The following is a 24,768-nucleotide window of genomic DNA, read 5'->3' as shown; positions in this document are numbered from 1 at the left end:
GGCAAAAAAAAAAAAAAAACTGCACCGTGGGGCTCCTGGCTCGAGTCACCTGATCGAGCTTTGAGGAAATTCATCAGGAAAAACAACTTGGGTGACAAATATAGTTTTGTCTGGTCACCTCACACTTGTTGCTAGGCAAATTTCACAGGTATAACTACCCCCTAACCTGACCAAAATAAATACTCAAATAAAAAAAAGAAAAATAGTCGCGCGAACATTAGCGGCACAAACATTTCTAAAGCTCATTAGGCATTCTACGCTGTACTTTTCTGGCATTCTCCTGCAGCCTGTTATGTTTAATGAATGCATCCTCATTCCTTTTGTGCCAGTGCAATTCTACTCACATACTGCTGACTCATTGGGGCATCAGAAGGCTTTCTTATTTTCGTAAGAAGCAACTCAACGCTGTCTTGTCTGCTAACAAGCACCTGTTATTGGATTAGTCCTTACAGCACCCACAAAAACATCATTTTGGGAGGTGCATCCATCAAATGGTAACGCGTACTGCAGCTTGAGTAAAAAGGCTCTTTTTTTTTTATTCAATATTTGATGGTTTGATTGTGACTGAAGTGCATGATTTTTGGTTGGCATTTTCCCCCATAATGCAACAGGCTATTTACTTCTGCATGCGCATGAAAAATGGCTTTTTAATATGTGAGGAAAAAAGCTATTTTGGTCGAAGCATTTAGACTACATGACATCAATATGCTCAAAAACTAACTCAGTATAAATATTTATTTGTAATTGAATAGGTGTACTGCATGATTCGGCTTCTTTTTTTGATAAATAACCAAACAAAAATTCTGCAACGTGTTTGAACGTATTTGTTGCCTGTCAAAAGATTTTAAATGGCTGCTCCGTTCTGCGACATTTGTGAGACGAAAGGGGAGCCTTGAACAAGTGCAAAAACTACTGGAAGCCATCTCGTGCTGCCACCTTTTATAGATGAAAGAAATTTTTGGACGCAGCCTTCAGTGGAATCGCTGCAAACGACTGCAGCTTCGAGGTTGTCGGGTTTGATCGGGCCCTGACAAACGTCACAATGTAAGCCAGAACTGAAACGGGGACTTATTGATAAAGAAGAGTCATTTGGCCAAAGTTGTTGTGTGTGCTTAACTGTGCATGACAACTGGCTGGCCATGTTTTTGAATCTCACATTTACTAAATGCTTTTCAAACATCCTGAACGTTCCAAGCAGACTCCGACCCCTTCGCCATTATTGTGTGCCCACGTCATGCGGGCTCCATCTGAGGTCGTATCGACCCGTTCCCAATGGAGACTCAAACACTCTATCTTTCTTTGCAAGCGCTTCCTCGCTGTGCTTCCTTAGCTGCTGTGACCTTCCTCTTCAAATGGAAAGTGGCGGCACAATGCAAAGGGAACCAGACACAAAAAGGAGGGAGAAAGGAAGCCAGCCATCATTTAGGATTTTCTCTCACACACGACTGAAATCATCTCATAGATATTATTTTATTGAGATATTATATCATACAATATTATTTAGATATGATGAAATGATTTTATTTAGATATGATATCATTTTACTGACATACATAGCTGAAAGACTCTCACACACAGCACTAAAATGATCTCACACATAACTGAAAGCTCTCGCCTGTAACAGCGCTTTAGTAGTGTGCATGAAAGTGCTTTATTAGTGCATATGAGTGTTTCATTAGTGTGTGTGAGAGGCAATCCTGCATTATGTCCCCGACAGCAATTCATACTCACGCATGAGTCCTCAGATCAACTTAGTCATGCTCTGAATAGGTTTTAGCGTGCCGCATTTGAGATGAGGGGCAGCAAGTTACGGCGGACTGCGGACTTGAGACTGAAAATGTGCCGTAGAGGTGCTGCGGCAGGCGGGCGGGCGGGCGGGCGGGCGGCCTGGCGGGCGGGCGGGAAGGCGGGCGGGCGGGGAATCATGCACAGCAACATTAACGGACACTCTGAATAAGTCATGACACGCATTCTCGGTGAGCTTTGAAAACAACTTCTCATTTCAAATCTTCCATTTGCTGACTCAAATATGAGAAATGAGATTGTGCCAGTTTTGGCCTTTCTCTTGCACTAAACAATGAGCCCTTGTTAAAATGGCATGTTTTTATTTTGAAAGCGCTTGTACTACCGCAACATGCGGGCTAGTGCTGAGGTGTGCTGGAAGAAGTGCAGCAGAAGCACAGTTGTTTGGGGGTCGGGGTTTGATTTCTGATTTTATCAAAGGCATTTTCTAAGTGTCTACATATTGATATTTCATGGATATTGAATTCATTTCATATTGATATTTATGATCATACATCGACATTGTTTGGGATATAGTGAGGAGGAAATGATGAAGTGCTTCCATAATGGTGTTACAAAGGCTGCTGGGGCGATCATTGAGACAAATAGATGGGAACGTGGCTGTATTGATGACATCGTTAGGATGTTTGGAGACATAGCAGAGGAATTTCGGAGGATGTAGGTGGAATGGCACATAGGATATGGAAAGAGCACGGAAGCTCATTGCTGATGTGCCGGGAGTCAGATCAACGGACATGCTCAGTATATGGTGCTAGATACGGCTGTTGAAGAACAATAGCCAGTTTCACTGGCAGCGCTGCGTAAAAAAGCTTCAGGTCGTTTTGGGAACCTATCCAAATCATGATGGGCTGTCTGAGCATCTCTGGGTGTTGACAGTCGGTGTTGACACGGTCTGTGTTGCAGTCAGGAAACAACAGGGTGGACGTGGAGAGAATACAACATAGCATCCCCAAAAAGTTGAATGTGGAGGGAAGGGAATTTCTTCTGCATTTAAGCTACCTACGCCTGTTACTCCATCACACACGATTAGGAGAAGGAGTCGTTTTATAGCTCACAAGGCACCATCTACACTAATGTACCACATCGGGCTCCGAGGTAACGTGTGTTTTATGACACTTGATGGCTGATCTCATCCACGACTGCACCTGCCTCTGCCAAAATGACAAATAACTTTACAGCGTTGCCGTTAATTGGCCTCATCCAATCAACCAGCTGTTGTTGTGTCCTTCATCAAATAAATGAAATCCCTGGTGTTGGACACGTGGCCAACAACGTTGACTGTCATTAGGGGACATGACGGGCGGGATGTGAGGGTGACCAATCAGGCAAAATTGACAAACTTGTTCATTAGTGGGAAAAGTCTTTGTGTGGGGGCGGAAGCGTGGTGGTGTTCAGAGCAACAACAACAACAAAACATTATAAAATAAACAGATGAAGCAAGAAATACGTAAATAGATAAAGAAATAAATCCTTTTGACCTCTTCTTGCATCAATAAATAAAGCAATAAATCCTGCCTTTTGACCTGAGAAAACCTCTCCATGCATCTGACAAGGCTTCAGATGCTGAGCAGTAGCGTTTTGTTGCATCTGCAAGAAATTGTGAAACCATCAAAGACAATCATCTGGCTTCGGACAAGCCTCCGAGCATTGTACTTCTTTTCCGAGTGGCTCGATGTAAAATGCGCTGATGTCAGGAATTACCTCCTACTGATGAGCATGGTAATGAGCATTTCATGGCATGGACAGCTCTATTTTGGCACGGCGTAAAAAAACCGAGTGCTTCTTTAGTTTTCAGCAGGGGCAAGTCTAGTTCATGGTGTTTGGGAATTTGCCAGACATTGCTGTGTCAGGCTAGTAGGCGTTCTTGCCGACTGAGTGCATTTTTTTGATCTATTAGACACCCGTGGCGCACCTGACAACGTGATAACAAAAATTAGACGAGACATTCAAACAGTTAAAAGCGGGCCTTACCCTGCTTCGTAGACTTGCGCTTAGGCCCGGAAAATAGACCACTTAATATTTCGACAGCACATATTAAAAGAAGTGAAACATACCGTATGACATCTTACACGAGTCCCTCAAAACCAGATTGACTGTAACAGCAGACACAATGCTAAATAACACTTGTTAAAAGACTCCGCCACAAATGAGATGCCAACCAGAAGATAAAAAAAAAAAAAGTTGACATTTTACAAAAGTGTTAGCATTTATATTGGTGGATAGTCAATCATCTTTCAAATCAATAGCATGCTTTTCCTGACAATGGAAAATGTACTTGTGCACGTACGTGTGTGTAGACTGACATGCAACTACATTAAAAAGGTGAAACTGACAGAAGTATTGAGCTGTGGCGGCAGGTGCTCGCTCGCTCGCTCGCACGCTCGCTCGGCAGCCAGATGCTAGATAAAGATGTAGCCAAAGGAAAAACACCAACCACATGTGTCTTCTTCAGGAGAGAAAAAAGGAAACAAAAGTGAATAAGAAGCACTCCAACAGGAGCTGAGTTTTTCCTGCAGAGATGTGCCAGAGATCCATCTCCCCCCTCCCACACACACATAATCACAGGATTAAATATTTTATTATTATATGATTTGATATTGTATTATTTCATTTCATTTTTTTTAATAACTCCATTTAATACCAAGAGGGAAGCAGGAGGAGGGAAAATGTGACCCACTTTTATCTCTTCCAAAGAGAAGCATCACATGACAAGAGAAAGTCAAAATGAAAGGGAGTGGTCGGAGATGTTGTCAGGAGCATCAAGGTGCTGCCGCCAGCTCCTTCCTGGCCTACAGGCCTGCTCATGTTATCTGCAACCAAGCAGCTTTTTAAGAAATTCTTAACGTCACAGAGGAGTGCGATGGAATGTCTCTTTGTTCGACCCTCACAGAAAAAACGGTGGTAAAAAAACACTGCATTACATTTTCACCACACATTTTTCGCTATAACACCAACGATGAGTACATTTGTGCAAGCTAATGTGCACTAAAAATAAGTGTTGTAAAAGTCACAATACGATGGCAAAAATATATGAATGAACAAATATCCCGCATCTGTAGCCAAGTGCAAATAGGCGGAGGTTTACGCTGCAACTTGATGACTGGCTCACTTGGCTCTAATGGACAAAAATCACCAGTGTCTGACGGATTCTATTTACCGAGAGCTGTCAGGCAATTTGGTAATAATGTGCTTAGCGTGACCGTCCGTTATCAACGCCAATAAACACAAAGTGTAACACGACCATTGTCACTTTGTGTAATCATGCTCTGCCTGCCCGCACTGTAAAACAGCTTTTAAGGTGCGAGATTTAAGATTTAGAAAGACTCTCGATTATGATATAATTCAATATATTCCGATGTGCGGATAACAATTTTGGCATGGCTCTCAAATGAGTATTGCTCATTTTTTTCCCCCAAGCCCTGATGATGTCATGTAATACGTCGACGTACCCAAAATGGCAGCTTCCTTTATTTTTGTAAAGGTATGTACAATGTCACCGACATACTTGGCAAAATGGATTTAGCATTTATGGGTACAATTCAATTGAATCAAATCATGATTGCTTTGCGGCTAAAAATCCAACCAAAATCATTTTTTCTGTGATTCATTGACAAAAGTATTGAATCTTCCTTCCTTTCCTTAATAGGTGGTATAAAAATAAAAGACGTCAAACGTACTACAATGTGGTTTGGGGGGGCAGTAAAAGGAAATGACGGCTGTAAATTGATTTTATTGGCGTATAAAATGAAATGACGATCATACACGTGAGGGTGTGTTTGCAGAGCAGAGCCACGCAGTCACATCCGAAACGCAGCGCTTATCCGAGATGCCGCCACATGTGTTAGAAACGCAGAGTGAGTGCCTGATCTGGTGAGCCTTTGCCCTTCAAACCTCTCAAGGTCACGCAAATAGAGCTGGTGAAAGCAAAACTGCTACAATTTGGGGTTGAACCAACATTGAGAGTCACCTTGGTCTCACTGACACAACTTCAGCTCAATGAGCAACTAAATGAGTACCTTCATCAATGGAGTAGATCAATCAATATATATAGAAGGATGAATAGTTGCCTGTCTGGGGTGTGGCCTAAGACAAAGGTCAATTAAAGATGAGATAAAATGGCTTTTACCAAGGATAATACTAGCATTTAAGCTGATGCATGGCAAATCATGTCTGTGACAGTTTTCAATTCTGATAATCACGACAAGGCACCCGTGCGTATTTTTCCCCATCCGCGGACTCAGACGTATTTCCTATCTGCACGTTGGCAGACTGGAGCTGCATGAAAGGTCAGCTCATCACTCCTGCCGCATGAAGTAATCCCATGTCCACTTTACGCTCTGCCGATTCCTCTCGCGCCGCGGTGCACCTGTAGGCCAAGCAACGCCACTTTGACATTTCTGCCTAAAAGACCCAAAAAGGACGCAATGTTCCTTTCTGTTTTTTACACATATGCTCTTATCTGCAGCTATCCAGCAGAACAAAGATTTTTTTTTTCACCCATAGATGCAGCACTTCATACACTATACAAGCAATTATAAAAAGTCCATCCTTCATCCTTTCAAGTGAATCCTCAACTGGCCACTTCAGTGTAACAGAAGGCTTCCATTTATTGTTTTTCCGCCATTTCCACATTCTATTCAATATGGAGTCCATTACAGTGGCAAGCGAGAGCAAGTCGGGAGCAGGTGCCATTTACGCCGGCCACGCGTGCTCCCATTTGCCACTACTTTCATCCGCGTTTGTTCTATTTCCACGGCGGAATGAGCGCCGGCGCAACCCGAAGAGAATAAAGCCGCCCATACTTGTTTTTGTAGCTGTTCTCTTCTATCTTTGGACATTTAAGTCTGCTTTTGGCAGAGGCAACAGAAGCAGCGGAGGCAGCAGCAGCAGCGGCAGCAGCGGCGGCTGACGACAAATACAAAGCTACAGCGACAATGACAATATTCACCCGTGGCTTTTCTGCCCCACTTGGATGATGTCTTAGTGTGATGATGAAACGTCCAAATGCTTCACACTCCAAAATAAAGCTTTCTCGCAAATGGAATTTAGTCATGTATTCTACCAGGGGTTCTGAAGTATCATTTTGGGCCCGAAAAGAAGCGAATATTTATAGCGCAATTGACAAGGATTTCATATTTAAGAAAATAACAGCTTTGGTTCATATCTTCTTATCTATCGGGCTGAAGGAATGTTTGTTACATAAACACTTAAACAAGCAACTGAGAACGTGCCTGACATGCTTGACCGTGCTGCCCAGTCCTGATTCCATCCATTTAAAAAATATCAATCAAGCATCATCTTGACCTCCAAACAGTCAACCTAATCAGCCCGTGATGAAGGTGGCCTCGTCATATTCTGCCACCCAGACGGTGATTGGATCAGTGAGCACCTCTGGCTTATGATAGGTGATAATGTGCTATTGTGAGTGGATAATGTGGAGGTAATCTGGACTGCATATCTCCATCACTGGTGCGCCTCCGCCTGGCCTCCGACTCGCCTAATAGATAACACGATTGCCACACGCTGATGCAATTACCACTTTGTCCACGGTGCAACGTTTTATTTATTGTTTTCACAAGTCCGTCAATAGATGTGCTGCGTTTCCATATGATTTGAGTTTTACTGTACATTGTGTGTCCTTATTCTGCATTGCCAATGAAATGTAAAATGCAGATAAACATGCGAGTACAATTTTTGTTTGTTTTTTGGGTCTTGGTGCAACTTAATTGTCACCCTTGTATGATCATTCAGAATGTTTTACCATATCTCCAAATTGTAGTTTGAATTTACAACCTGGTCCACATATCCTTGAGTACATTAAACCCAAGTTACTTGACAGAACTTTTGGCCACACACCGGATGTGGATTAAACATTCATTTGCAGCGGATGTATCAACACAAATCCACAACGTATGCAATATTCACTGAGGATGAATATTTGATAGGTGACTGTGATATAACTCAAGACGTTAATGCAATCGTACTTGCACTTGTCAGGCAGATCCGAAAGACAACTGAACACTGTCTGTCTGCCTGTGGGCTTGTCAGTGCATCAGTGTTTTTTGCTTGTGATAGTCAAAATCAGCGTCTGGATTGCGATACACAAAAGTCATTTCTTCTGCATTCTATCAAGTTATAAACCCTGGCAAGAGCCGAGCGCTGAGTGAAGACAGGCTGTTTATGTTTAGAGTGGCCCTGCAGATGTCTTTGATAAGAGTGCCAGCAAACAGGGAAAACAGACATCTCAGTGGATGGAGATTTGAACACAGCCGCGTTACCGCGAATAACCTTGACAAGCTTTTATTGTAATATGGATATTCAATGATCAGCCTTATCTAAGTTGACCATGTAATGTTGGCTTTTGTACAGTTACTGTTCAAATCAAATCCTTAAATTCTATTTTGACCCAGAAGACCCCCTTTAATTTCATAATTTTAGAGTTCTACATGAAATGTCGTCAAATGGCCGTTCCTGTTTTTTCCCTAAATGATATTTCACAATACATAGCAAGCTAGCGCTCAGGTTTTGATTGTTGTTTGAAAAAATCTAAGGCACTAGACAAGCATCAGTCTTGTTTTGTATTTTTATTTTCCAGTCTTTCCAACAGTCATTTGAGGTAAGACAACTAGTAATATGACAGACAGTTGCCACTGCACGTCTCCCACATGATTCGAGAGAGCTAATAGAGCCCAAAGGAGCCACCTACAAAACAATACTTGATCTGACACAGTGGGGTCAAGCGGCACCCTACAGCATCACCTTTTCCCAAACACCAGCACAGCACAGACAACCTGCTGAGTCGGTCGGGGGTGAGGCGAATGAGGGAGGGAGGGAAGGAAGGAAGGAGGGAGGGAGGAAGACAAAACGCAAAGGTAACGCTGGTGTCGGGAGCTTTCAGCCGCCTGGACATCAGGAAATGCGAGGTGAAGGAAAGCAGATTTTGACGCTGACTAAATCAGACAGGCGAGGGTGACAAGAGACGGCGAGAAACAAGCCAAGACAAAACTGTCAGAAAACATGATGATGCAACACGAAATATGCTAAGAGGAAACATATATTGTCCCCAAGAGACCTTGCTGTCTGTCGCATGCGTGGGTGGTCTTGCACAAAGACCTGAGATGTGAGCGCTACCTCACGTGAACACTCCAGGCAAGACATCCATCCGGACGTGATGACTTGCAGGTGACGCTCCCACTGGTAATACTATTACACAACCAGTTCAAGAGGACTTATTACACAACAAAGGATCATACTGTAGGGTGGCGAGGACCAATAACTGAAAAATTGGGGGGGTTCACTTCAATTGGTTTTGGCTTACTTGTTATTGATTTGCTGTACCAACACAAGATCTGGATTGGATTCAGGGACAGTTTGTAACCTCACCTGTGTAGTGAGACAGAATCTCAAAGAGAAAATTGAAGGGATGTGTGTACTGCCAATCCGGGAGATATCCATATCTGTCGTTGGCATGGCTGAAAAAAGTACTCCTGGTGCTTAATCGATCAGTAATATCCAATATCCTGCTCAGCTTGTGCGTGAATCTCATTATATCCTTTCTATCAAAGTGAGATCTGAATTTACTTGGACAGAATGTTGACAGATCCACACGTTTTATCCACTGTTGGTCATTGGCAGGCGTACAGACGGTCATTTTCTCAAAGCTAAATCCATCAACAGGAATAGTCACTTGATGTCCAGAGCTCCTGAGAAAGGTAGCTCTGGACAGGTCAAGCTATTTAGAGGAAAATGCATGTTTCTGTTCCCATACCAGGAAAAGTGCACAAATAAATTGCGTTGTGGACCCAAACAGAGGCAATCTAAGAACAGTCTGCTTCCGTTTTGCTACAATGGAAGGTAGAATAGAAGGCAAGTGTTGCCTTGGGAACCACATTTTACAACAAATCAGTCCTCTACAATACAATTACTTTTAACAAATATTATTCCGAAGCACACACCAGTGGTTACCTTTGGTCTCAAAGGGCAAAACTATCTGCAATCAAATAAAATGTAGGTAGTGGAAACTAGATGGCAGCAATGGGACCGTTCTACATCATCAATCAATGAGATTTGATTTAGGGCGTGACAGATCAGCATGTCACGTCTCGCTATTCTCATGGGAGATTTGTTCTCAATGGACTATGCGGTGTAATCTATAAAATGACAAATGAAATATGCACCAACAAGACGGCATCAGATTCATGGTGGTTTGGAGCCAACCAAGCAATGTTTGCAACCTTTCGTCAATGTGACTGGACGCTACTGCAAAGAACCAACCGCTAGCTTATTGATATGCGCAGTGAGCCGAATCACATACAAACGCGCTGGGCTAAAACCGAGCTCGGGGGATTCACTCCTCGGGGGCCGCTAATATGAATGATTGAAAGAAAGCGTGCGGTGGATGGAGGACAAGGGTAAAAAGCCAGAGCTTTAGCCCAGTGGAGATAAAAGGCAGTGATGGTGGGAGGGAGGGAGCAGACATAAAGGTAAAGAGAATGTAATCCACCATCCAGATGGAGAGAAGCTTGCTGCTGTTGGCTTGGGAGCAGCAGGGGATTGGGACTCCGGAGTTAATGTGACGGAGATGTTGGGTAAAAATAGCCCGCCCGGGGAAGCGGGCCAGGAGTCCTCAATGATAAATAATACACAAAGAAGGGCGGCTTGAAGAGGCTGCTTCTCTTAGGTAATATTCAAATTCATTACTGGAATTCTGCTGTCCCAAAAGGAACGCACCAATATATTGTCAGACAAGTAGGTCGTTGATCTTTATGAGAAAGTAAATATTTCAAAGTTCCAGATATGAAAAGAACATGTTTCAAAAGCATCATAAGTGCCAGGACATGAGGCGCTTTTATCACCACAATACCCACAGAGACACCCGTCTGTCTATACGGTACGCTCGCTCTTTGCATCAAATATTCACGCAGGGGAGAAAAAGTATTGCACAGCGTGTATTTCCCCATGGCTTTGCCTAGGACATGGCTGGGATTTTTTTTTTCTTTTCAGATGCTAGTTAGCATGATATAAAGTCATTCAAGAGCCAAACTACAAAAAAAAAGGTAGATGTCAAAAACATGTTTCGTTTATTTGTCTAGGGTTTTTTGTTTCAATTACTCTGGTAAACAGGTCTGATGATGATTTTGTATTTTTGGTATTATTCTTTTATTCTTTTATTATTATTATTATTTAATCTCGGTACAAATACCCGCACAATCGGTTTGAATTGTCTACCTTTCAATCAAAGACCGCTAAGTTCCAAGGATGAATGCCTTTACCTGAAGACTTGAACAATTATTCTGTGGTGTCGGCTCTGTTAAGAATGATTCCCCCCCCTCCCGTTCTGCTTTGGTCATCTTGAGCAAAAGACACAATATAAAAGCAGTCTGACCATATTTTTCCCCTTACCATGTGTGCTCTCTCTCTCCCATGTTCAGAAACCGTTAAGATATGACAAAAATGATTGCGTGTGCACCAGGCTCTATTATATTGCAGAAGCAGGCTGCGTGATGCTTTCTTTATGGTCATTAAATGCAGCAGCTTGACACAAATGGTTATGTATGTGTGCGTGTGTTGATGCGCATTTGTTTACACATAAAAAGTCTCACCAAGGGGGAGGGGAAGCTTCAAATAGTATCCAGCAAAAGATCTACAAGCAGAGGCTAAAAATGGAACCAAAGTGCTCACTCGCCTTCCCCAGGAAGTGAAACCGGCATTCAAATATTTAAATGACAATGCGGGTGTGACATTGAAGCCTTTTAGCAGATTCATCAAGCCTAGTGGAAAGCAGAAAAGGGAAGCCGTGATGAAAAGTAGCCCGGCCAATGGCAAGAGGATGTCTTGGGAAGTACTCTACCTTTTATTTGCTTGAGTAGGCCCAGATACACATACGGGTGCTTGGATTGCTCACAAACAGTGAAGCAACACATACAGACAGACAACTATTATTAGCGCTATACTGATGAGCTGAGAGACGAGTTGAGCTGTCTCAAAGAACAAAATAGTCTTCTGCCCCCTGGCTGCTGAGGCAATCACACCAGAAGGAGCAGCACAACGGCCCTTTAATTGATGTACTTTCATCCTGTCACTAATGTCTGCTTTTATGGAGTGCAATATTATAGTGCTATTTACATCCATTTAAAAATGATTTTAGAGGGGATGAACAGTATTTCCAGTTATTTCAATTTTTTCTAATGAAATTCCTTTTTCCCTGGACTCTCTTGAACGTCAGAGTGGCACATTTGGTGGAAGGTGGCATATGGCGAGCTTGGCCAGCGCCATATTAGCTGACCCCAGATGCGTAGCAAATACCAACAGAGGGCTGCCGGTCACCATGGCAACGGAGCTCCTGCCTGATGGAGCGCGTTGTGGATCTCTCTCTTGTTCTTGCTTGTGTCTCTCCGTGGATTTGCTGGTGTGACGGTACATATGACTAGATGTACTGTCATTACGTCATTCTTGGCTGTGTGGTCCGTTCTCATGGTGTTTCATCAGTGCTATCAGAAGCACTGACCTATATAAAGCATTTCAACAAAGTCTGCTCCGTATTTATTCATTTTGTATTTGTGTGCTTGGCTGCTTGATCCATTTAACAAACAGCTAATGAGTGAGGATTTATTTTGATTTTATTTCAGCAAAAAGCTGACGTGATTAATTTCTTACCAACAGTTTATTTTTCTCTCATTTCATAGTATTTGCCCTGGGTACACGGCTTCCAGATTGATTCTACCAAAACATTTTACTGTCGTTTTTTTTTTTTTTTTTTTTCAATCAGATTTCAGATTCTTTGCGTTGCCATGTCAATCCAATCTGCCCAATGATAGCAGATGTTTCATAAACTATATTAGCAATGGTCAGCCCTCAATGAAACCTCATGGGGCCGATCCACAACCACATCAGCATTTTTTCATCCTCGGATTGGAAATCCAAGGAAAACGTGCTGTGATCTGCACACGTTAACCCAGTTGAATTTTCTATTCCCACAATGGCTGACAGAAAATGAGAAATTGACTTAGTCTGGAATACACTTAATAAAATCAATTTTCAAGGCAGACATTGTCACGGACGAGGCAGGGCAACCAATTGCCACATTGACTTCTTTTATCGAATAAAGGGAAAGGGAGCCCAGCAGGTGCCGCAGAGAGGCGGCGGCAACGGACAGGGACCACGGGGCTTGGACCTGGCCGGAACAGGGTCAAGAGGGTCCAAACAAACAAACTGGGAGGGGATCTTGCTTCTTTCATATGAAGCTCTCTACTCCCTTCCATTGTGTTATTTGAGAAATAACACGGATGGCTCCACTCTACTTATTCACACCAGACCGGTCCACCACCGCCGGAGCCCCTCCTCCTTCGGCTGCTGCCCACGGGCAAGAACGCTTCTGCTCCTCTGCTACACCTTGCTGCCCCTCAGCAGGCTTCTCCCAGATTCCAATAAAAGTGGACTTTGATAGCGAGCGTCTGCGCTGTCAACGGATTCTCAAATCTGTCAGGAGATGTGACAGACACTCTCGCTTGTGCTTTTTTTCCTGCTCTTTGGACTGGTGCACCAAGACTGCGAGAAGCTTTGTATTTACAGCTGAATCATGAACTCGTGCCGGATTCCTAGCCATCATAAGAAATATGGATCATGTTCAAAGATTTCGCAATATATCATAGAAACAACTTCTTGACTTTAGCCAGTGAACCGAGGTGCGCAATTACAAGGCAGCACATAACTAATTGCACAACATTTGACTGAAAACAGGATTGTAACTTTTGAAAATGAATCCTTTCAATTTGCCCACGAGTACGTCACGTAATGGCTTAGACAAGAACAATTGAAAGTGCATCACCACTCTTTCAAATAAGATTCACTGTACAAAAACAAAAGAAAGATTTGAAGACTCGACTAGTCAAAAAAAGGAACAGACCTCGAGAATCATGAGTGAAATTGAAAATCAAATTGAACGGAGGCCTCTGGGAATGGTGACACCTCGTTGACCAAGCAACAACTGTGCAGGGGTCACGCAGCTCACCACTGGAAATATGTAGCCAAGACAAACACGGCCACAACTTAATCTGTTTTCACAGCTCAGCATATTTAGCCAACGGGATTACAAGCATGACTATCACGGCGCGCGCACGTCAGCAGAGAATATCAGAGGCGTTGTTTGGCGAATGCCTAAGCCTCTTAACCACATGCCACATGGGAAAGGCACATAGCAAATTATTGGGAGGTGAGAGGGCTACAACCCAAGTCAGGAACCACTCAACCTCCAGAGAGAATTTAGCACTGTGCTCATTAACACACTTAATTATTCTTTCAATCAATGCTTGGACAGACTTGTGTTTGCCAAGGGCTGATGAACACGGTGCTTAACCATGACATCTATGTTGTACACTCGGACGGAAATACGCAATCAGTCAATTTTATAGGTGCTACGTATTGAGTAGGAGTACATTTGATGGCGGGGGGAAAGTGATTACAGATTTTTTTTCCCGTGCACAATTACACCAAGCTGCACTTTTTATCTTGTCAAAATAGAAAAGGTTGGCCATTTTGACCTCAAGTCGACCATTTTGGGTTCTAGTAGTAGTCGTTTTCTTCTGGGGAATTCCCCCAAATAAACCCAAATTAGAAGGTCATATCTGAGACCAACGGTCGCCAAACACCAAGATTATGAAGCGCAACCTTCTCAAACACCTTTTATTGAGAAAATCCAATTGGATTTGTTCAGTAGAAACAAGCGCAGGAGTCGCCACAACAACTATATGAAGTGAAGAGGTGGGCTGCATTATGAATGCTTTTATTGTTTCTATGCTTTTCTGTCCAAATCTTGCTTCATGTGGTGCAACAAAAGGTTGGGAACTGCAGTTCCAAGTTTCTTTTGATGATGAATGAATTTTCTTCACTGCTTGCAGCTTCAACTAGCTACACTCCCAAGCCTAATTGTAATACTAGCGGCACGACATCCTTGGTTTGTGACGTCGGAGCAGCAATCCTACACAGAGGATGAGAGTAGGCGAGCTGCTGCTGCTGCCGCTGCTGCTGCTGCTGTTTTGGTTGCTTTTGCTGCCGCCCAATGTTGTTCTCATTCTAGCACAGAGGTAGCGAGTAGCACAGTAGTGAGATGAGTCACTCCATCGATCTCCCACGTCGCCCTCGCCTGCCAAGTAGAAACCAAATCAGCGTGGCCAGAGAAGTCACAAGCGAAGGAACTCCGCCGGACTTCGCCGAGCTAATTGAATTCGTGGGAGGAGGGTTTTCTTTCATTATGATTCTTTTTAAAAAGTCTGTTTTTTTTGTTCTTATATTAAAAATATACTTTATTCTAACAGTTTTGTCTACTTTGTTTTCTTTCATTATTATGAAAAAAATATGATTCAATTAAGAATATATGGATTTCATGATTAGATTAAAAAAAAAAAAAGTTTTGTGGAATAAGCATCCATATTAGATGGTTTCCTTGACAACACGGCATCCTGCCACGTCCAATAATAGAACAGTGTGACGTGGCATGCTCTGGCTTTCTTTCCCAGAGCTGGAAGAGATGATATGTGATCCACTTTAAACAATGATCTGGATGGAGTCCATTCAGCCCTTGTACCGTTGGCCGGCCCCCGAGGGTTTAGGGAAGACCTCGTTGGATAGTAACACCTTTCCTCCCCACGGTGCCCTGGAGCAGAAGCCAAGCCGCAGTATTGATGCGGCAACGGCCACGGCGATAAATACTCACAAGCGCATGTGGTTGTGCGGAGAGCAGCGCGGAGGCTGTAATTGGTCGGGTCTGATTCAATTAGCGGCGCGCACAAACAGCCGAGACACATTTCACTCACTCAATGCGAGACTAACGCTGAAGGATACGCCTCTCTGTCTTTCTCGGCACCTATGATTATTTTTTTTTCAAGATGCTCTTGCGTGAGATGGAAGAAGTTACGATGAACATTTTTCTCTGCTTGCTGCCATTCAGACATAAGAATATTTGCAAGTAGCACAAATAGTTGTATGCCAAAATGTGCCCTTTATGTTTTAGACAAAATGCAATTGAGATGTTGATGCTATAAATGGAGGCAGGGGTAGGAGTAAAACATTTGGATTTTCTTTTGCTCTTATTTCATTTTCAATTTGCTCCTGGGTTTTAGTAATGGTCTCTGAAATGCACTTTGCACATTAACACAACATTAATTATGATGACACACTTGCTTCAAACCAAAATGGCAAACTCGGGAATGACAGCTTCAGACTTTTTGGTGAATCGACTCAAATTCTACCAAATGTCTCGTGGCTCAGATCAACCGGCTTGAAATTTCAGAACGTTCGGCAGAGCGCTGCCCAGCCATTAATCATATTCCATCTAATGTGAATCTTGATTGCAAATGAACATACTCGATAAAACGACAATTGTAATTGCGGCCTCAATCATCCCAGACAGAAAATGGATAACACAATGTAGAACAGCGCCAACAACTCTGCAGTATTTTGTCACCCGGCCGAGTGGCAAAAAAAAAAGGTGTCTGCGAGAGTTCAGTCCGTGAACATAACGTGCGTGTCATGGCGCTAATGTGGCTAATCCGTGCAAACTCTTGACAGGTCCTTTTAAAAATCCCCCACGCTGACCTTTGGTGGTGGACTGCGACAATGCACGGGAAACACTCCAGAAGCCAACTCTAGGCATGCACAGATATGACATGGTTGTGTTCACTGATGCGCACGGACATTTATGTACACACAAGCCCGTCATCATCGTCATGCAATCCCTGCCATTAATAAAGCATGAAAGACAAAGCGTTACGTAAGCCATACATGGAATTTTAAAAAGGGCACGCTCGACTTTGGCTTTTCACAACTTGAGGTGTTGGCTTCCAATAATTGTGCCGTGTTTTGAGAAGGGGGGGGGGTCAGTGTTTATGTGTGGCTAGCAAAACACGGCAGGTCAATTGATAAATGTCTCCGTGTTGCAGACATGATGTCATTTTCACATTTACAGCAAATTGTTTCCAATCTGTGGCTACTCTTCGAACTGATGTTGCAAATACGCACAGTGGTAAAAGGTAGCAAAGGGACAAAGGATAGAAACAGAGGATTGATTCAAAACAAGTCCAACCATTTCATCGGCTGTCATTACATCACACTTCATATTGAAGTGTCCTTGAATATGATAGGCCAGCAAATGTAGGTGATGGAAAGATTGCCGTGACAACCAAAGATGTTATTATGAAGGATTGGATTAATTGCACATCCCCACTCGTACCAAGATGACTTTATTTTCAAAGGATGGCCACAATTTAAAGAAAAAGGAAGGCATTTTCTTCCGCCTATCAAGTCCTCATCAGCCCGTGTGTAAGGCGTGTGAAATTTGACAATAGACTTTACAACTTGGTACTTCGTGGCTCAAACTATGAGACAAGCTCGGTATTTTGAGACTGCATGACTTGACATTTGAAATTCTTCATTTGTTGAGATGTTTTTTTTTCTCATGAGTATCTATGGTATGATGCCTAGACCTCACAGAGCCACTTGGGAAAATCCTTACCTTGTTTGGGGGCACTAAAAGGTAAATTGTCAGTGATTAAAATGTGAATATGCTACGTTGGAGCACATGCTATACAGCGTAACCCAATTTAGGATTTCACTTGAGACTCGCGTAAATTGCACCTTTGCTATGTAATACATCACAGTGGACAGTTGCCTTGACATCATCTAATAATCTGCTTTCAGGATACAGTGCAAATTTAGGATTAGTTTTAAAAGTTGGAACAGTACACAACATAGAATTTGAGTGTCTGAAAGGTCTCCATACTCCAACGTGCTGGCCAAGCTGTGCTGTGCTGTGCCGTGCCATTAGTGTGAATTTCATGCACTGGCGGCTTCTCATGTAGATATTAAACTTTGGCTCAAACACAAAAGGCACTTAGAGAGCGACAGCCACGTCATCACCCCTGACAAAGTCGGTGGGGAATGTAAAGATTAAAAGGGCAGACGCTACTGAGGCCATTTAAATAAGAAGTCGGCGGTGGCAGGCAAATCATTAAGCCACGGAATGCATAATATCTGACAGCTTCAATCGCATAAGAGCTGGAACATTGACCATTAGGGACATCAATTGCTCTTAAATGAGTAAATACAACCTGAAAGATTGAGAGGGGATTTTTATTTTATTTTTTTACTTTTTTACATGAATCCAGACCTCCCTGCTGTATTATTGACATTATTTTAACAACATTGACAATGTATTTCTTTGCATTTTAGCTTTGGTTCCCTGTATTGCAAAATCATCTATCCGGATGTTTTTAATTGTATGCAAGGAAGTGTGGCACCATGCTGCAGCATCAGCAGGTGTTTGTGACCTCCTTTTGTCTTACTACACCCCCTTGCTTTTTGATCTCTGGCAAATTAGGACAAGAGCCCCAATAGGAACACGGTGTGATCCTGAAATGTCAGCCGAGAATACAGGAACCCTTCGTCAAATCAATGCTGACCCGCGGGATCCGTGGCGGTATGACGGGACGGACTATGACCAAATCTAGGAGAGTTGCCTGCCAGGGATTGCATCTCTGCGCCTTTTGTAGCCCATTTGAAATGGAAATGGTCACGGCGACAGTTGGGCTCATTCTCACGGCTTTGTCTCTGGCTCCCGATAAGCCTCGAGAGAGAGAGCGAGACGGGAAAAATTGGGGTCTAAAATAAGCAACCGAGAGAGCCTTTGCCTGCAAGCTTGTGAGAGAGGGAGGAAGCGATACCGAGGGAGAAGGGGAGACCTCATTCGGCGAGGCTGGCTGGCTGGCTGGCCGGCCGGCCGGCCGACCGGCCGGCCGGCTGGCTGGCGTGTCTTCCAACGTGGCGATGGAGCCACTGCAATGCACCAAAACCAAGGGGAGCGAGGTTGAAAGGAGTGAGGGGGTGGGTGGGTGGTTGGATAGCCGGCTGGATGGCTGGCTGGGTAGGTGGGTAAGCGAGACGAGACGGCAAGGAACGCTACAGACGACCGGGTGAAACACAGAGAAAAGGGGAAAGGAGGAGGGGGGGACACGAAAGATAGAAAGAAAAGGTTCGTGCAGGGGAGGAAAAGACGGCGGTGCCATCAATCCGCGGGTTGACATTTGGGAAGGCAGGCTTCAAATCAACACATCTCACTTTGTATAAGCTGCGCATTTTAGACCAATCAATGTGGATTTTGTAATTTAGCATGTTTAACATAAAATCTGCAAAAAAAAGAGCAATTTCTGAGTGTTTTTTTTAACGTCATTATCTATGTTTTGTAATGTGTTAGTGTGTGAAAAAAAATCATTCATATTTGAAATCAACTTTTTTATGTGTGCCTGGCTTAGTGAGTGACATCATGTGAAACTTTGTGTGTGAGTTGTGGCCTACAGCAGCACCTTGCAAGTGTCCTCATTTTGTATTTCACTGTTGGTCATGGACGATTGCGGCCTTGGGCTAACAAAGTGAGTCAGCCAACTGGCCGCGTCCCTCCCTCCCGCCTCACACTCCATTCTAACGGCCTCATACTTTAGGAACGCCCGAGTTCAATGGCGAGCGCCGGCGGGCAGAGCCGTCACGTCGGCACTTTACTCAGCCAACAAATAAATGACTGCGGGACAGAAAAGAGGCCGGCTGAAGGACCTCCTTCAAGCTCTTATTGTCAAGGGTGCTGCGTCCACTTTTGGTCAGCGAGAGATAAAGAGAAAGGTCACACAGACCTGAAAGGAAAAGGGGGGAGACGGCCGAGCGGCGCACAAAGGTGGGAGATAAATCGCCTGTCATGGCTCAATAGCGGCTCGGAACATCTGTCGCGAGGCTCCCTAAACGGCCGCTGGTCAAAAGGCCAAAGTAATGAACTTGTACTAGACGTGCCAATGACTTTAATGCAGTGATTCCCAAGCTCATCAGGAAAAAAAAAAAAAATTATTTACCACAAATAATGCTCATGTGCCAGCCGTGTCTCCTAACAGGCTTCGACAAGTATTAACACTTGATTGAACAGTCTGTCACTCAACGGCAGAAGGTGCAATTAACTTGTGGCCGTTTGATTCCATTGACGTGGCCACAGGTAGAGGCTGACATCCAAGAAATCATAGGTGTCAAACTCAAGCCCCGGGGGCCAGATACGGCCCGCCACATCATTTTACATAGCCCGCAAAGACAAATTTTGCATCATGACTACAATTACAAATCATCGTCACCTTTAGAAAAATAGAGACCTTGCTTGCAATTTGTCTTTTTCAAATATCTCAACAGTTTTTACTAGTCTCTGATTTCAAAACCAGTTACTCATCAGTTTGTTTTGTAGCCTATACTGTCTATAGAAGACGTGGACAATCCTAATGTCCCTCCGAGGGAAACTATGACTACGATGCAGTCCGCGACAAAAATGACGCCCCTGCAATAAATGAATGCAATTTAATGGAACAAATAGGTGTGTTCATATCTCCATTAAAAGACCATTTGATACGTGACACACCTGAAATGAAAGTCAGCAGAGAAAGCCACCTTTCATTCCAAGCCTCGGCGTCCCCGAGTAAAGTGGACGTGCTGACCTGTGACGACGGATAGCGAGGGGCTTGTAAGATGGAGGACGTGTTCTAGCTCCCTCGTCCCCGCTTTTGGATCATCTTAGCTTGTCTGAGGTGTCGCCCTGCAAGATGAGGATTTGCAGGAAGGACATGCTCCACGTATACAGTACGCACCTCCCCCATAAAGCCCCAGCATCAACTGTTACATAACACACACACACACGAGGATTTCTAGATTTACTCCCCCACTTTGACTGCTACCTTTTCCTATTATTCCTCTCACTGTCTCTTTTTTACACACACGCACACGCACACACACACACACAATCCCCCCCCCCCACACACACACACACACACACACTCCACACACTCTTCGCTCAGCCATATGCTTAGCACGCACCTTCCATCACACGCACACACACGCACACACACACACCCACACACGCACACACCCACACACACACACACACAATGCAGACGGTTGTGTAATTTACTGGTCTTCTGATGTCTTCCCCCCCTCCTCTATCCCTGACCCCCCCTATCTCCCCCTTCCTTTTCTCACTATTTTTTTTTCACATGATTCTGACAGCAGTTGCCTGCAGCGGCCTTGAATGGAGTGAGGAACAGCAGCGCCCCCTGTCGTCTTTCTATAAAAATGCACTTGCAAGTCAAGTGGAGTCACCGCATTTGTTTTCCCAACACTTTTGGACATCTACACAATCTATTGCATTCAGTCCTGACTTGCCATCACATTTGAAAATGTCTACGAGGACACCTGGCCAGTCTGTAGTTCCAAGAGGCAAAATGCCATTTATTGCTTGTATTTTAGTCGGCTAATGTTTCAGGTTTCTGCTCATAAATTCAATTCTGAGTGCTATTCCAACCTGATGATAACAAATGTATTGCATGTTTTCTTCCTCTCCCATGTTGTGTATCCCAATGTTGTCATTTGAGAGCAAAGAGATCAGAATTGCATTCCTTGCATGCAGTCTTAATTTGCAACAAAGTCTCAAGAGACTGAACTTTGGCAACTTTGGCTATGAAGGATCAAAGATGAACAAAAATTCAAATCAAGGCGGTGTCCCTCCAACCATATCACGCAGAGTGCACCTAATTCTATCAAGAGCAGAGCACTTGGCCCGTTTTTGACGCATCTGTGGCGCCGTGTCCAGCAAAGATATATACCATGTCACTTGAAGGTCAATGGCAATGAATGGCTTCCTCACATCTGCATGCCAATCAATGGAAACGAAATTAAGGAAGAATCCACAATGTCAATCTGGACAATTTTGTGCACCGTACCTCCCTCGTGATCAAAGTCAGATAACATAACATTCACAATTGTTGACCCATATTTCATTTTGTGCAGAATAGAGGGAGGTAAAAGGAAAATCCTCCCGACACGCCCACACCACAGGATAATATTGTGACACCCAGTAATCAGCCCTTTGCAGGCATTACAAGTCTTCAAACAACAGATATTTAAGTACAAATGGTAAAGCCATGTGTATATATTCTTTATCGTCTGCAAAAAATAATAATAATCATATAGCAGCTTAAAGAATCACTGCAGTTGTGAAAATCGTCTATGCTCTCAAATTCAGATCCAGAAAGTTGGACCTGCCATGGATTGGCTTTAGGTACTTCTCATCAACCTGCAGGAAAACAAGCTGATTGATTGATTGATTGATTGATTGATTGATTGATTGATTGATTGATTGATTGATTGATTGATTGATTGATTGCAAGTGCTTTCCTGGACCTCCATTTCTTTCTGCATAATGTATCTGTGAATTATTACTTGCGGTAGCCAAAACATGCACACCAGAAGGAGTATGAGTGGGGCCAGTGAAGAATATATATATATTTTTTTTTTATCTGTTTCAAGGGGGAAAGGGGATTTGAGATTTTGAGTTACATGCATGGTCACGGAATGAATTAAACTCACATGATAGCACTAGTAATTGTTATTATTATTATTATAATCTTTATATCAACCAAAGCGTATTTCCAAATGATGCCACTAAAACTGTAAATAATGCACAACAAGTAGCATTTAACCATGCATCTTTTGTCAGGTTTCATCGTGCAGACGGTGACCTTTTAGTGCCCTAATGCACAGTGGAGTCACACATCTGTGCTAGCATGTAGCGGGTAGCTGTGTCCTTCCTACCTTTTATCGTCACCACCGTGGACGTACACGCCTCCGTCCCCGCCGCCGATTCGGCTCTTTCGGCCACAGCTGCATCATCGCCTTCAGCCTCGGCTCCGCTCGAGCACTTGTCGCCCTCGAACAGGAGGTTGACTTCCCCCTGGATGTCCACGGGGAGCCTGACATCGTCGCTCTTGGACACGGTGAACCTCTGGCTCATGGCTGAGAAGAAGATGCTGGGATCGGGGAGCCCGATGGAGGGAGGGATTATGTTTGTTTATTTTATTCCGAGCAAAGCGCTTCTCGGCTCGGCTCGGCTGATCCACCCGGCAGAAGGTTCGGTCCTCGTCAGGTGAGAAGATGCACAGTGGACCGAGTCATCAACCGGTGTCTGCTGGCTGGCTGGCTGACAGGCTGGCTGACAGGCTGGCTGGCTGGCTGGCTGGCTGGAGGGGAACCGGGTCCTAACGCCTATCCAAATAGGAAGCCCAAATACACGTTGAGCCGCTCTTTATAAACGATGTGATTGCAACACACGTGACAGCACGCTATATGATGTGATCACGCTATTTCATGGCTATAGGAGCCATTTGGAATACGTTCTGAAGAACACTCAACGTCCCTCAAGTCGGCGTTGCTATGCAACCACGTCAGCCAGCCTAAGCGTAAAGATGGCGAGACACTTTATTAGGGACACTTTACCACGGGGAAACGATGCGGAAACTAAATACACAAATGGAGATATTTAACTCTAGTTCCTCAGTCACAGACATGTTTATGTAGATGATTTTCTTCACATTTGCAAAAAAAAATGTTGATCGTACTTGTAACACCAGGGGGCGCCATTAATCCACATCTCGCATTTGTCTTTCGCGCTTGACGTCACAGGAGTCTGGTGGAATGTTGGCGTTACTGTCGGGATTGTTATGTCAATTCATTTTGAATGCTTGTCATTGTTTTTTCTTCTTTTAAACATGCACAATTCTTGGCTCGTTTGTCATTCGGGTGGACAGCGCTTATGGCTTCAACACAAAAATCATTCATGTTCAATTTGAGGGATAGTATTGGAGCACAGTATCTGATTATTATTATCTGATATTACTTGATCTGATGCGTCACCCTAAACATGACATGCAAATCCATTTGATTATGATAGACAGTCATACATTTTACTGGCTGACATTCGATTGAACAGCTGTTTTGAACTAAATGTCCCATGCGTGTACTTGTTTTTCCTGAGTGAGTTGTGTTAAGTACACCAATTTCTCTTTCATCTTGAGGGCCAAAACCCACGTGCTCGCACACATCTTGGCAAACATGTGCGCACTAAAACACATGACACTTGTTTTGAGTTCATCGCTACACACATTTCAGGTGAATGACACTTGGCTTGATTCCAAAGCAAAGAGTATGATTGGGAAAGTATAACACTTGGCACACTTGGCAGTGTTTTTATGTGTGGCTCGAAAAGGTACTTTGGGTTCAAGCCAAACGAGATGCCACTGTTGAATCTGTGTCAGTCAAAGATGGATGGATGGGGAGAACAGGACTGCTAGGATGACCGACACATCAATCAACCTACCTACCTGCCTGCCTACCTACCTGCCTACCTACCTGCCTGCCTACCTACCTACCTACCTACCTACCTACCTACCTACCTACCTACCTACCTACCTGCCTACCTACCTACCTACCTACCTGCCTGCCTGCCTGCCTACCTACCTACCTGCCTACCTACCTACCTACCTACCTACCTGCCTACCTACCTACCTGCCTACCTGCCTACCTATCTGCCTACCTATCTGCCTACCTACCTACCTACCTACCTACCTACCTACCTACCTACCCACCTACCCACCTACCCACCTACCTACGCCATCATCCGCACAGCCATCTTTGGGAGGGACGTAAATTTGAAATCCCCAAGGGGCAACCACGTGTTTCACAATAAACCACTAGTTGTACTGGCAGAGGACACCACGATTGCACAAAAAGGAGGACAAGTGGCCAAGAACACACACACACGCAAATACACAGTCGAGAAGACAGCTGCCAAGCGGTGAAATATTTACATGATCCGGTCATGTTGACAGACAGGCTTGCTTTAATGACAAACAGACTTACGTACATAACCTGGAGGGAGGGGCCGGCCGCTGGATGCTGGCTTTCTTCAAAGGATGCTGAGGGGCAACTCAGCCAGCCCAGGGCTACTTTTAGAGCCTTTTCATTTGGAGTTAAGGGATTTGGAAACTGTGTACAAGAGCATCATTTTGGATTGTAATCATTCAAGTAAAAATGACCAAATTGGGGAGCAGGTGTGTAAAA

General features: G+C 43.9%; 1 protein-coding gene across 1 annotated transcript in view; it reads right to left on the bottom strand.

Moving 5' to 3' along the window:
* Nucleotides 1-23,043, bottom strand: part of slc12a5a (solute carrier family 12 member 5a) — a 67,568-nt gene extending 44,525 nt beyond the window's left edge. Inside the window, exon 1 of the mRNA XM_085923962.1 lies at nt 22,465-23,043. Within this exon, the coding sequence (XP_085780088.1) occupies nt 22,465-22,663 (199 nt within the window). The 5' untranslated portion in view covers nt 22,664-23,043. The remainder of the gene's footprint in view (nt 1-22,464) is intronic.
* Nucleotides 23,044-24,768: the final 1,725 nt, after the last annotated feature.

This window comes from Syngnathus leptorhynchus, chromosome 11, assembly GCF_054491065.1.
Source record: "Syngnathus leptorhynchus isolate UIUO chromosome 11, UIUO_Slep, whole genome shotgun sequence".
Taxonomy (NCBI): Eukaryota; Metazoa; Chordata; class Actinopteri; order Syngnathiformes; family Syngnathidae; genus Syngnathus; species Syngnathus leptorhynchus.
Note: the sequence above shows the minus strand (reverse complement) of the source record. Positions and strands in the feature narration are given on the sequence as shown.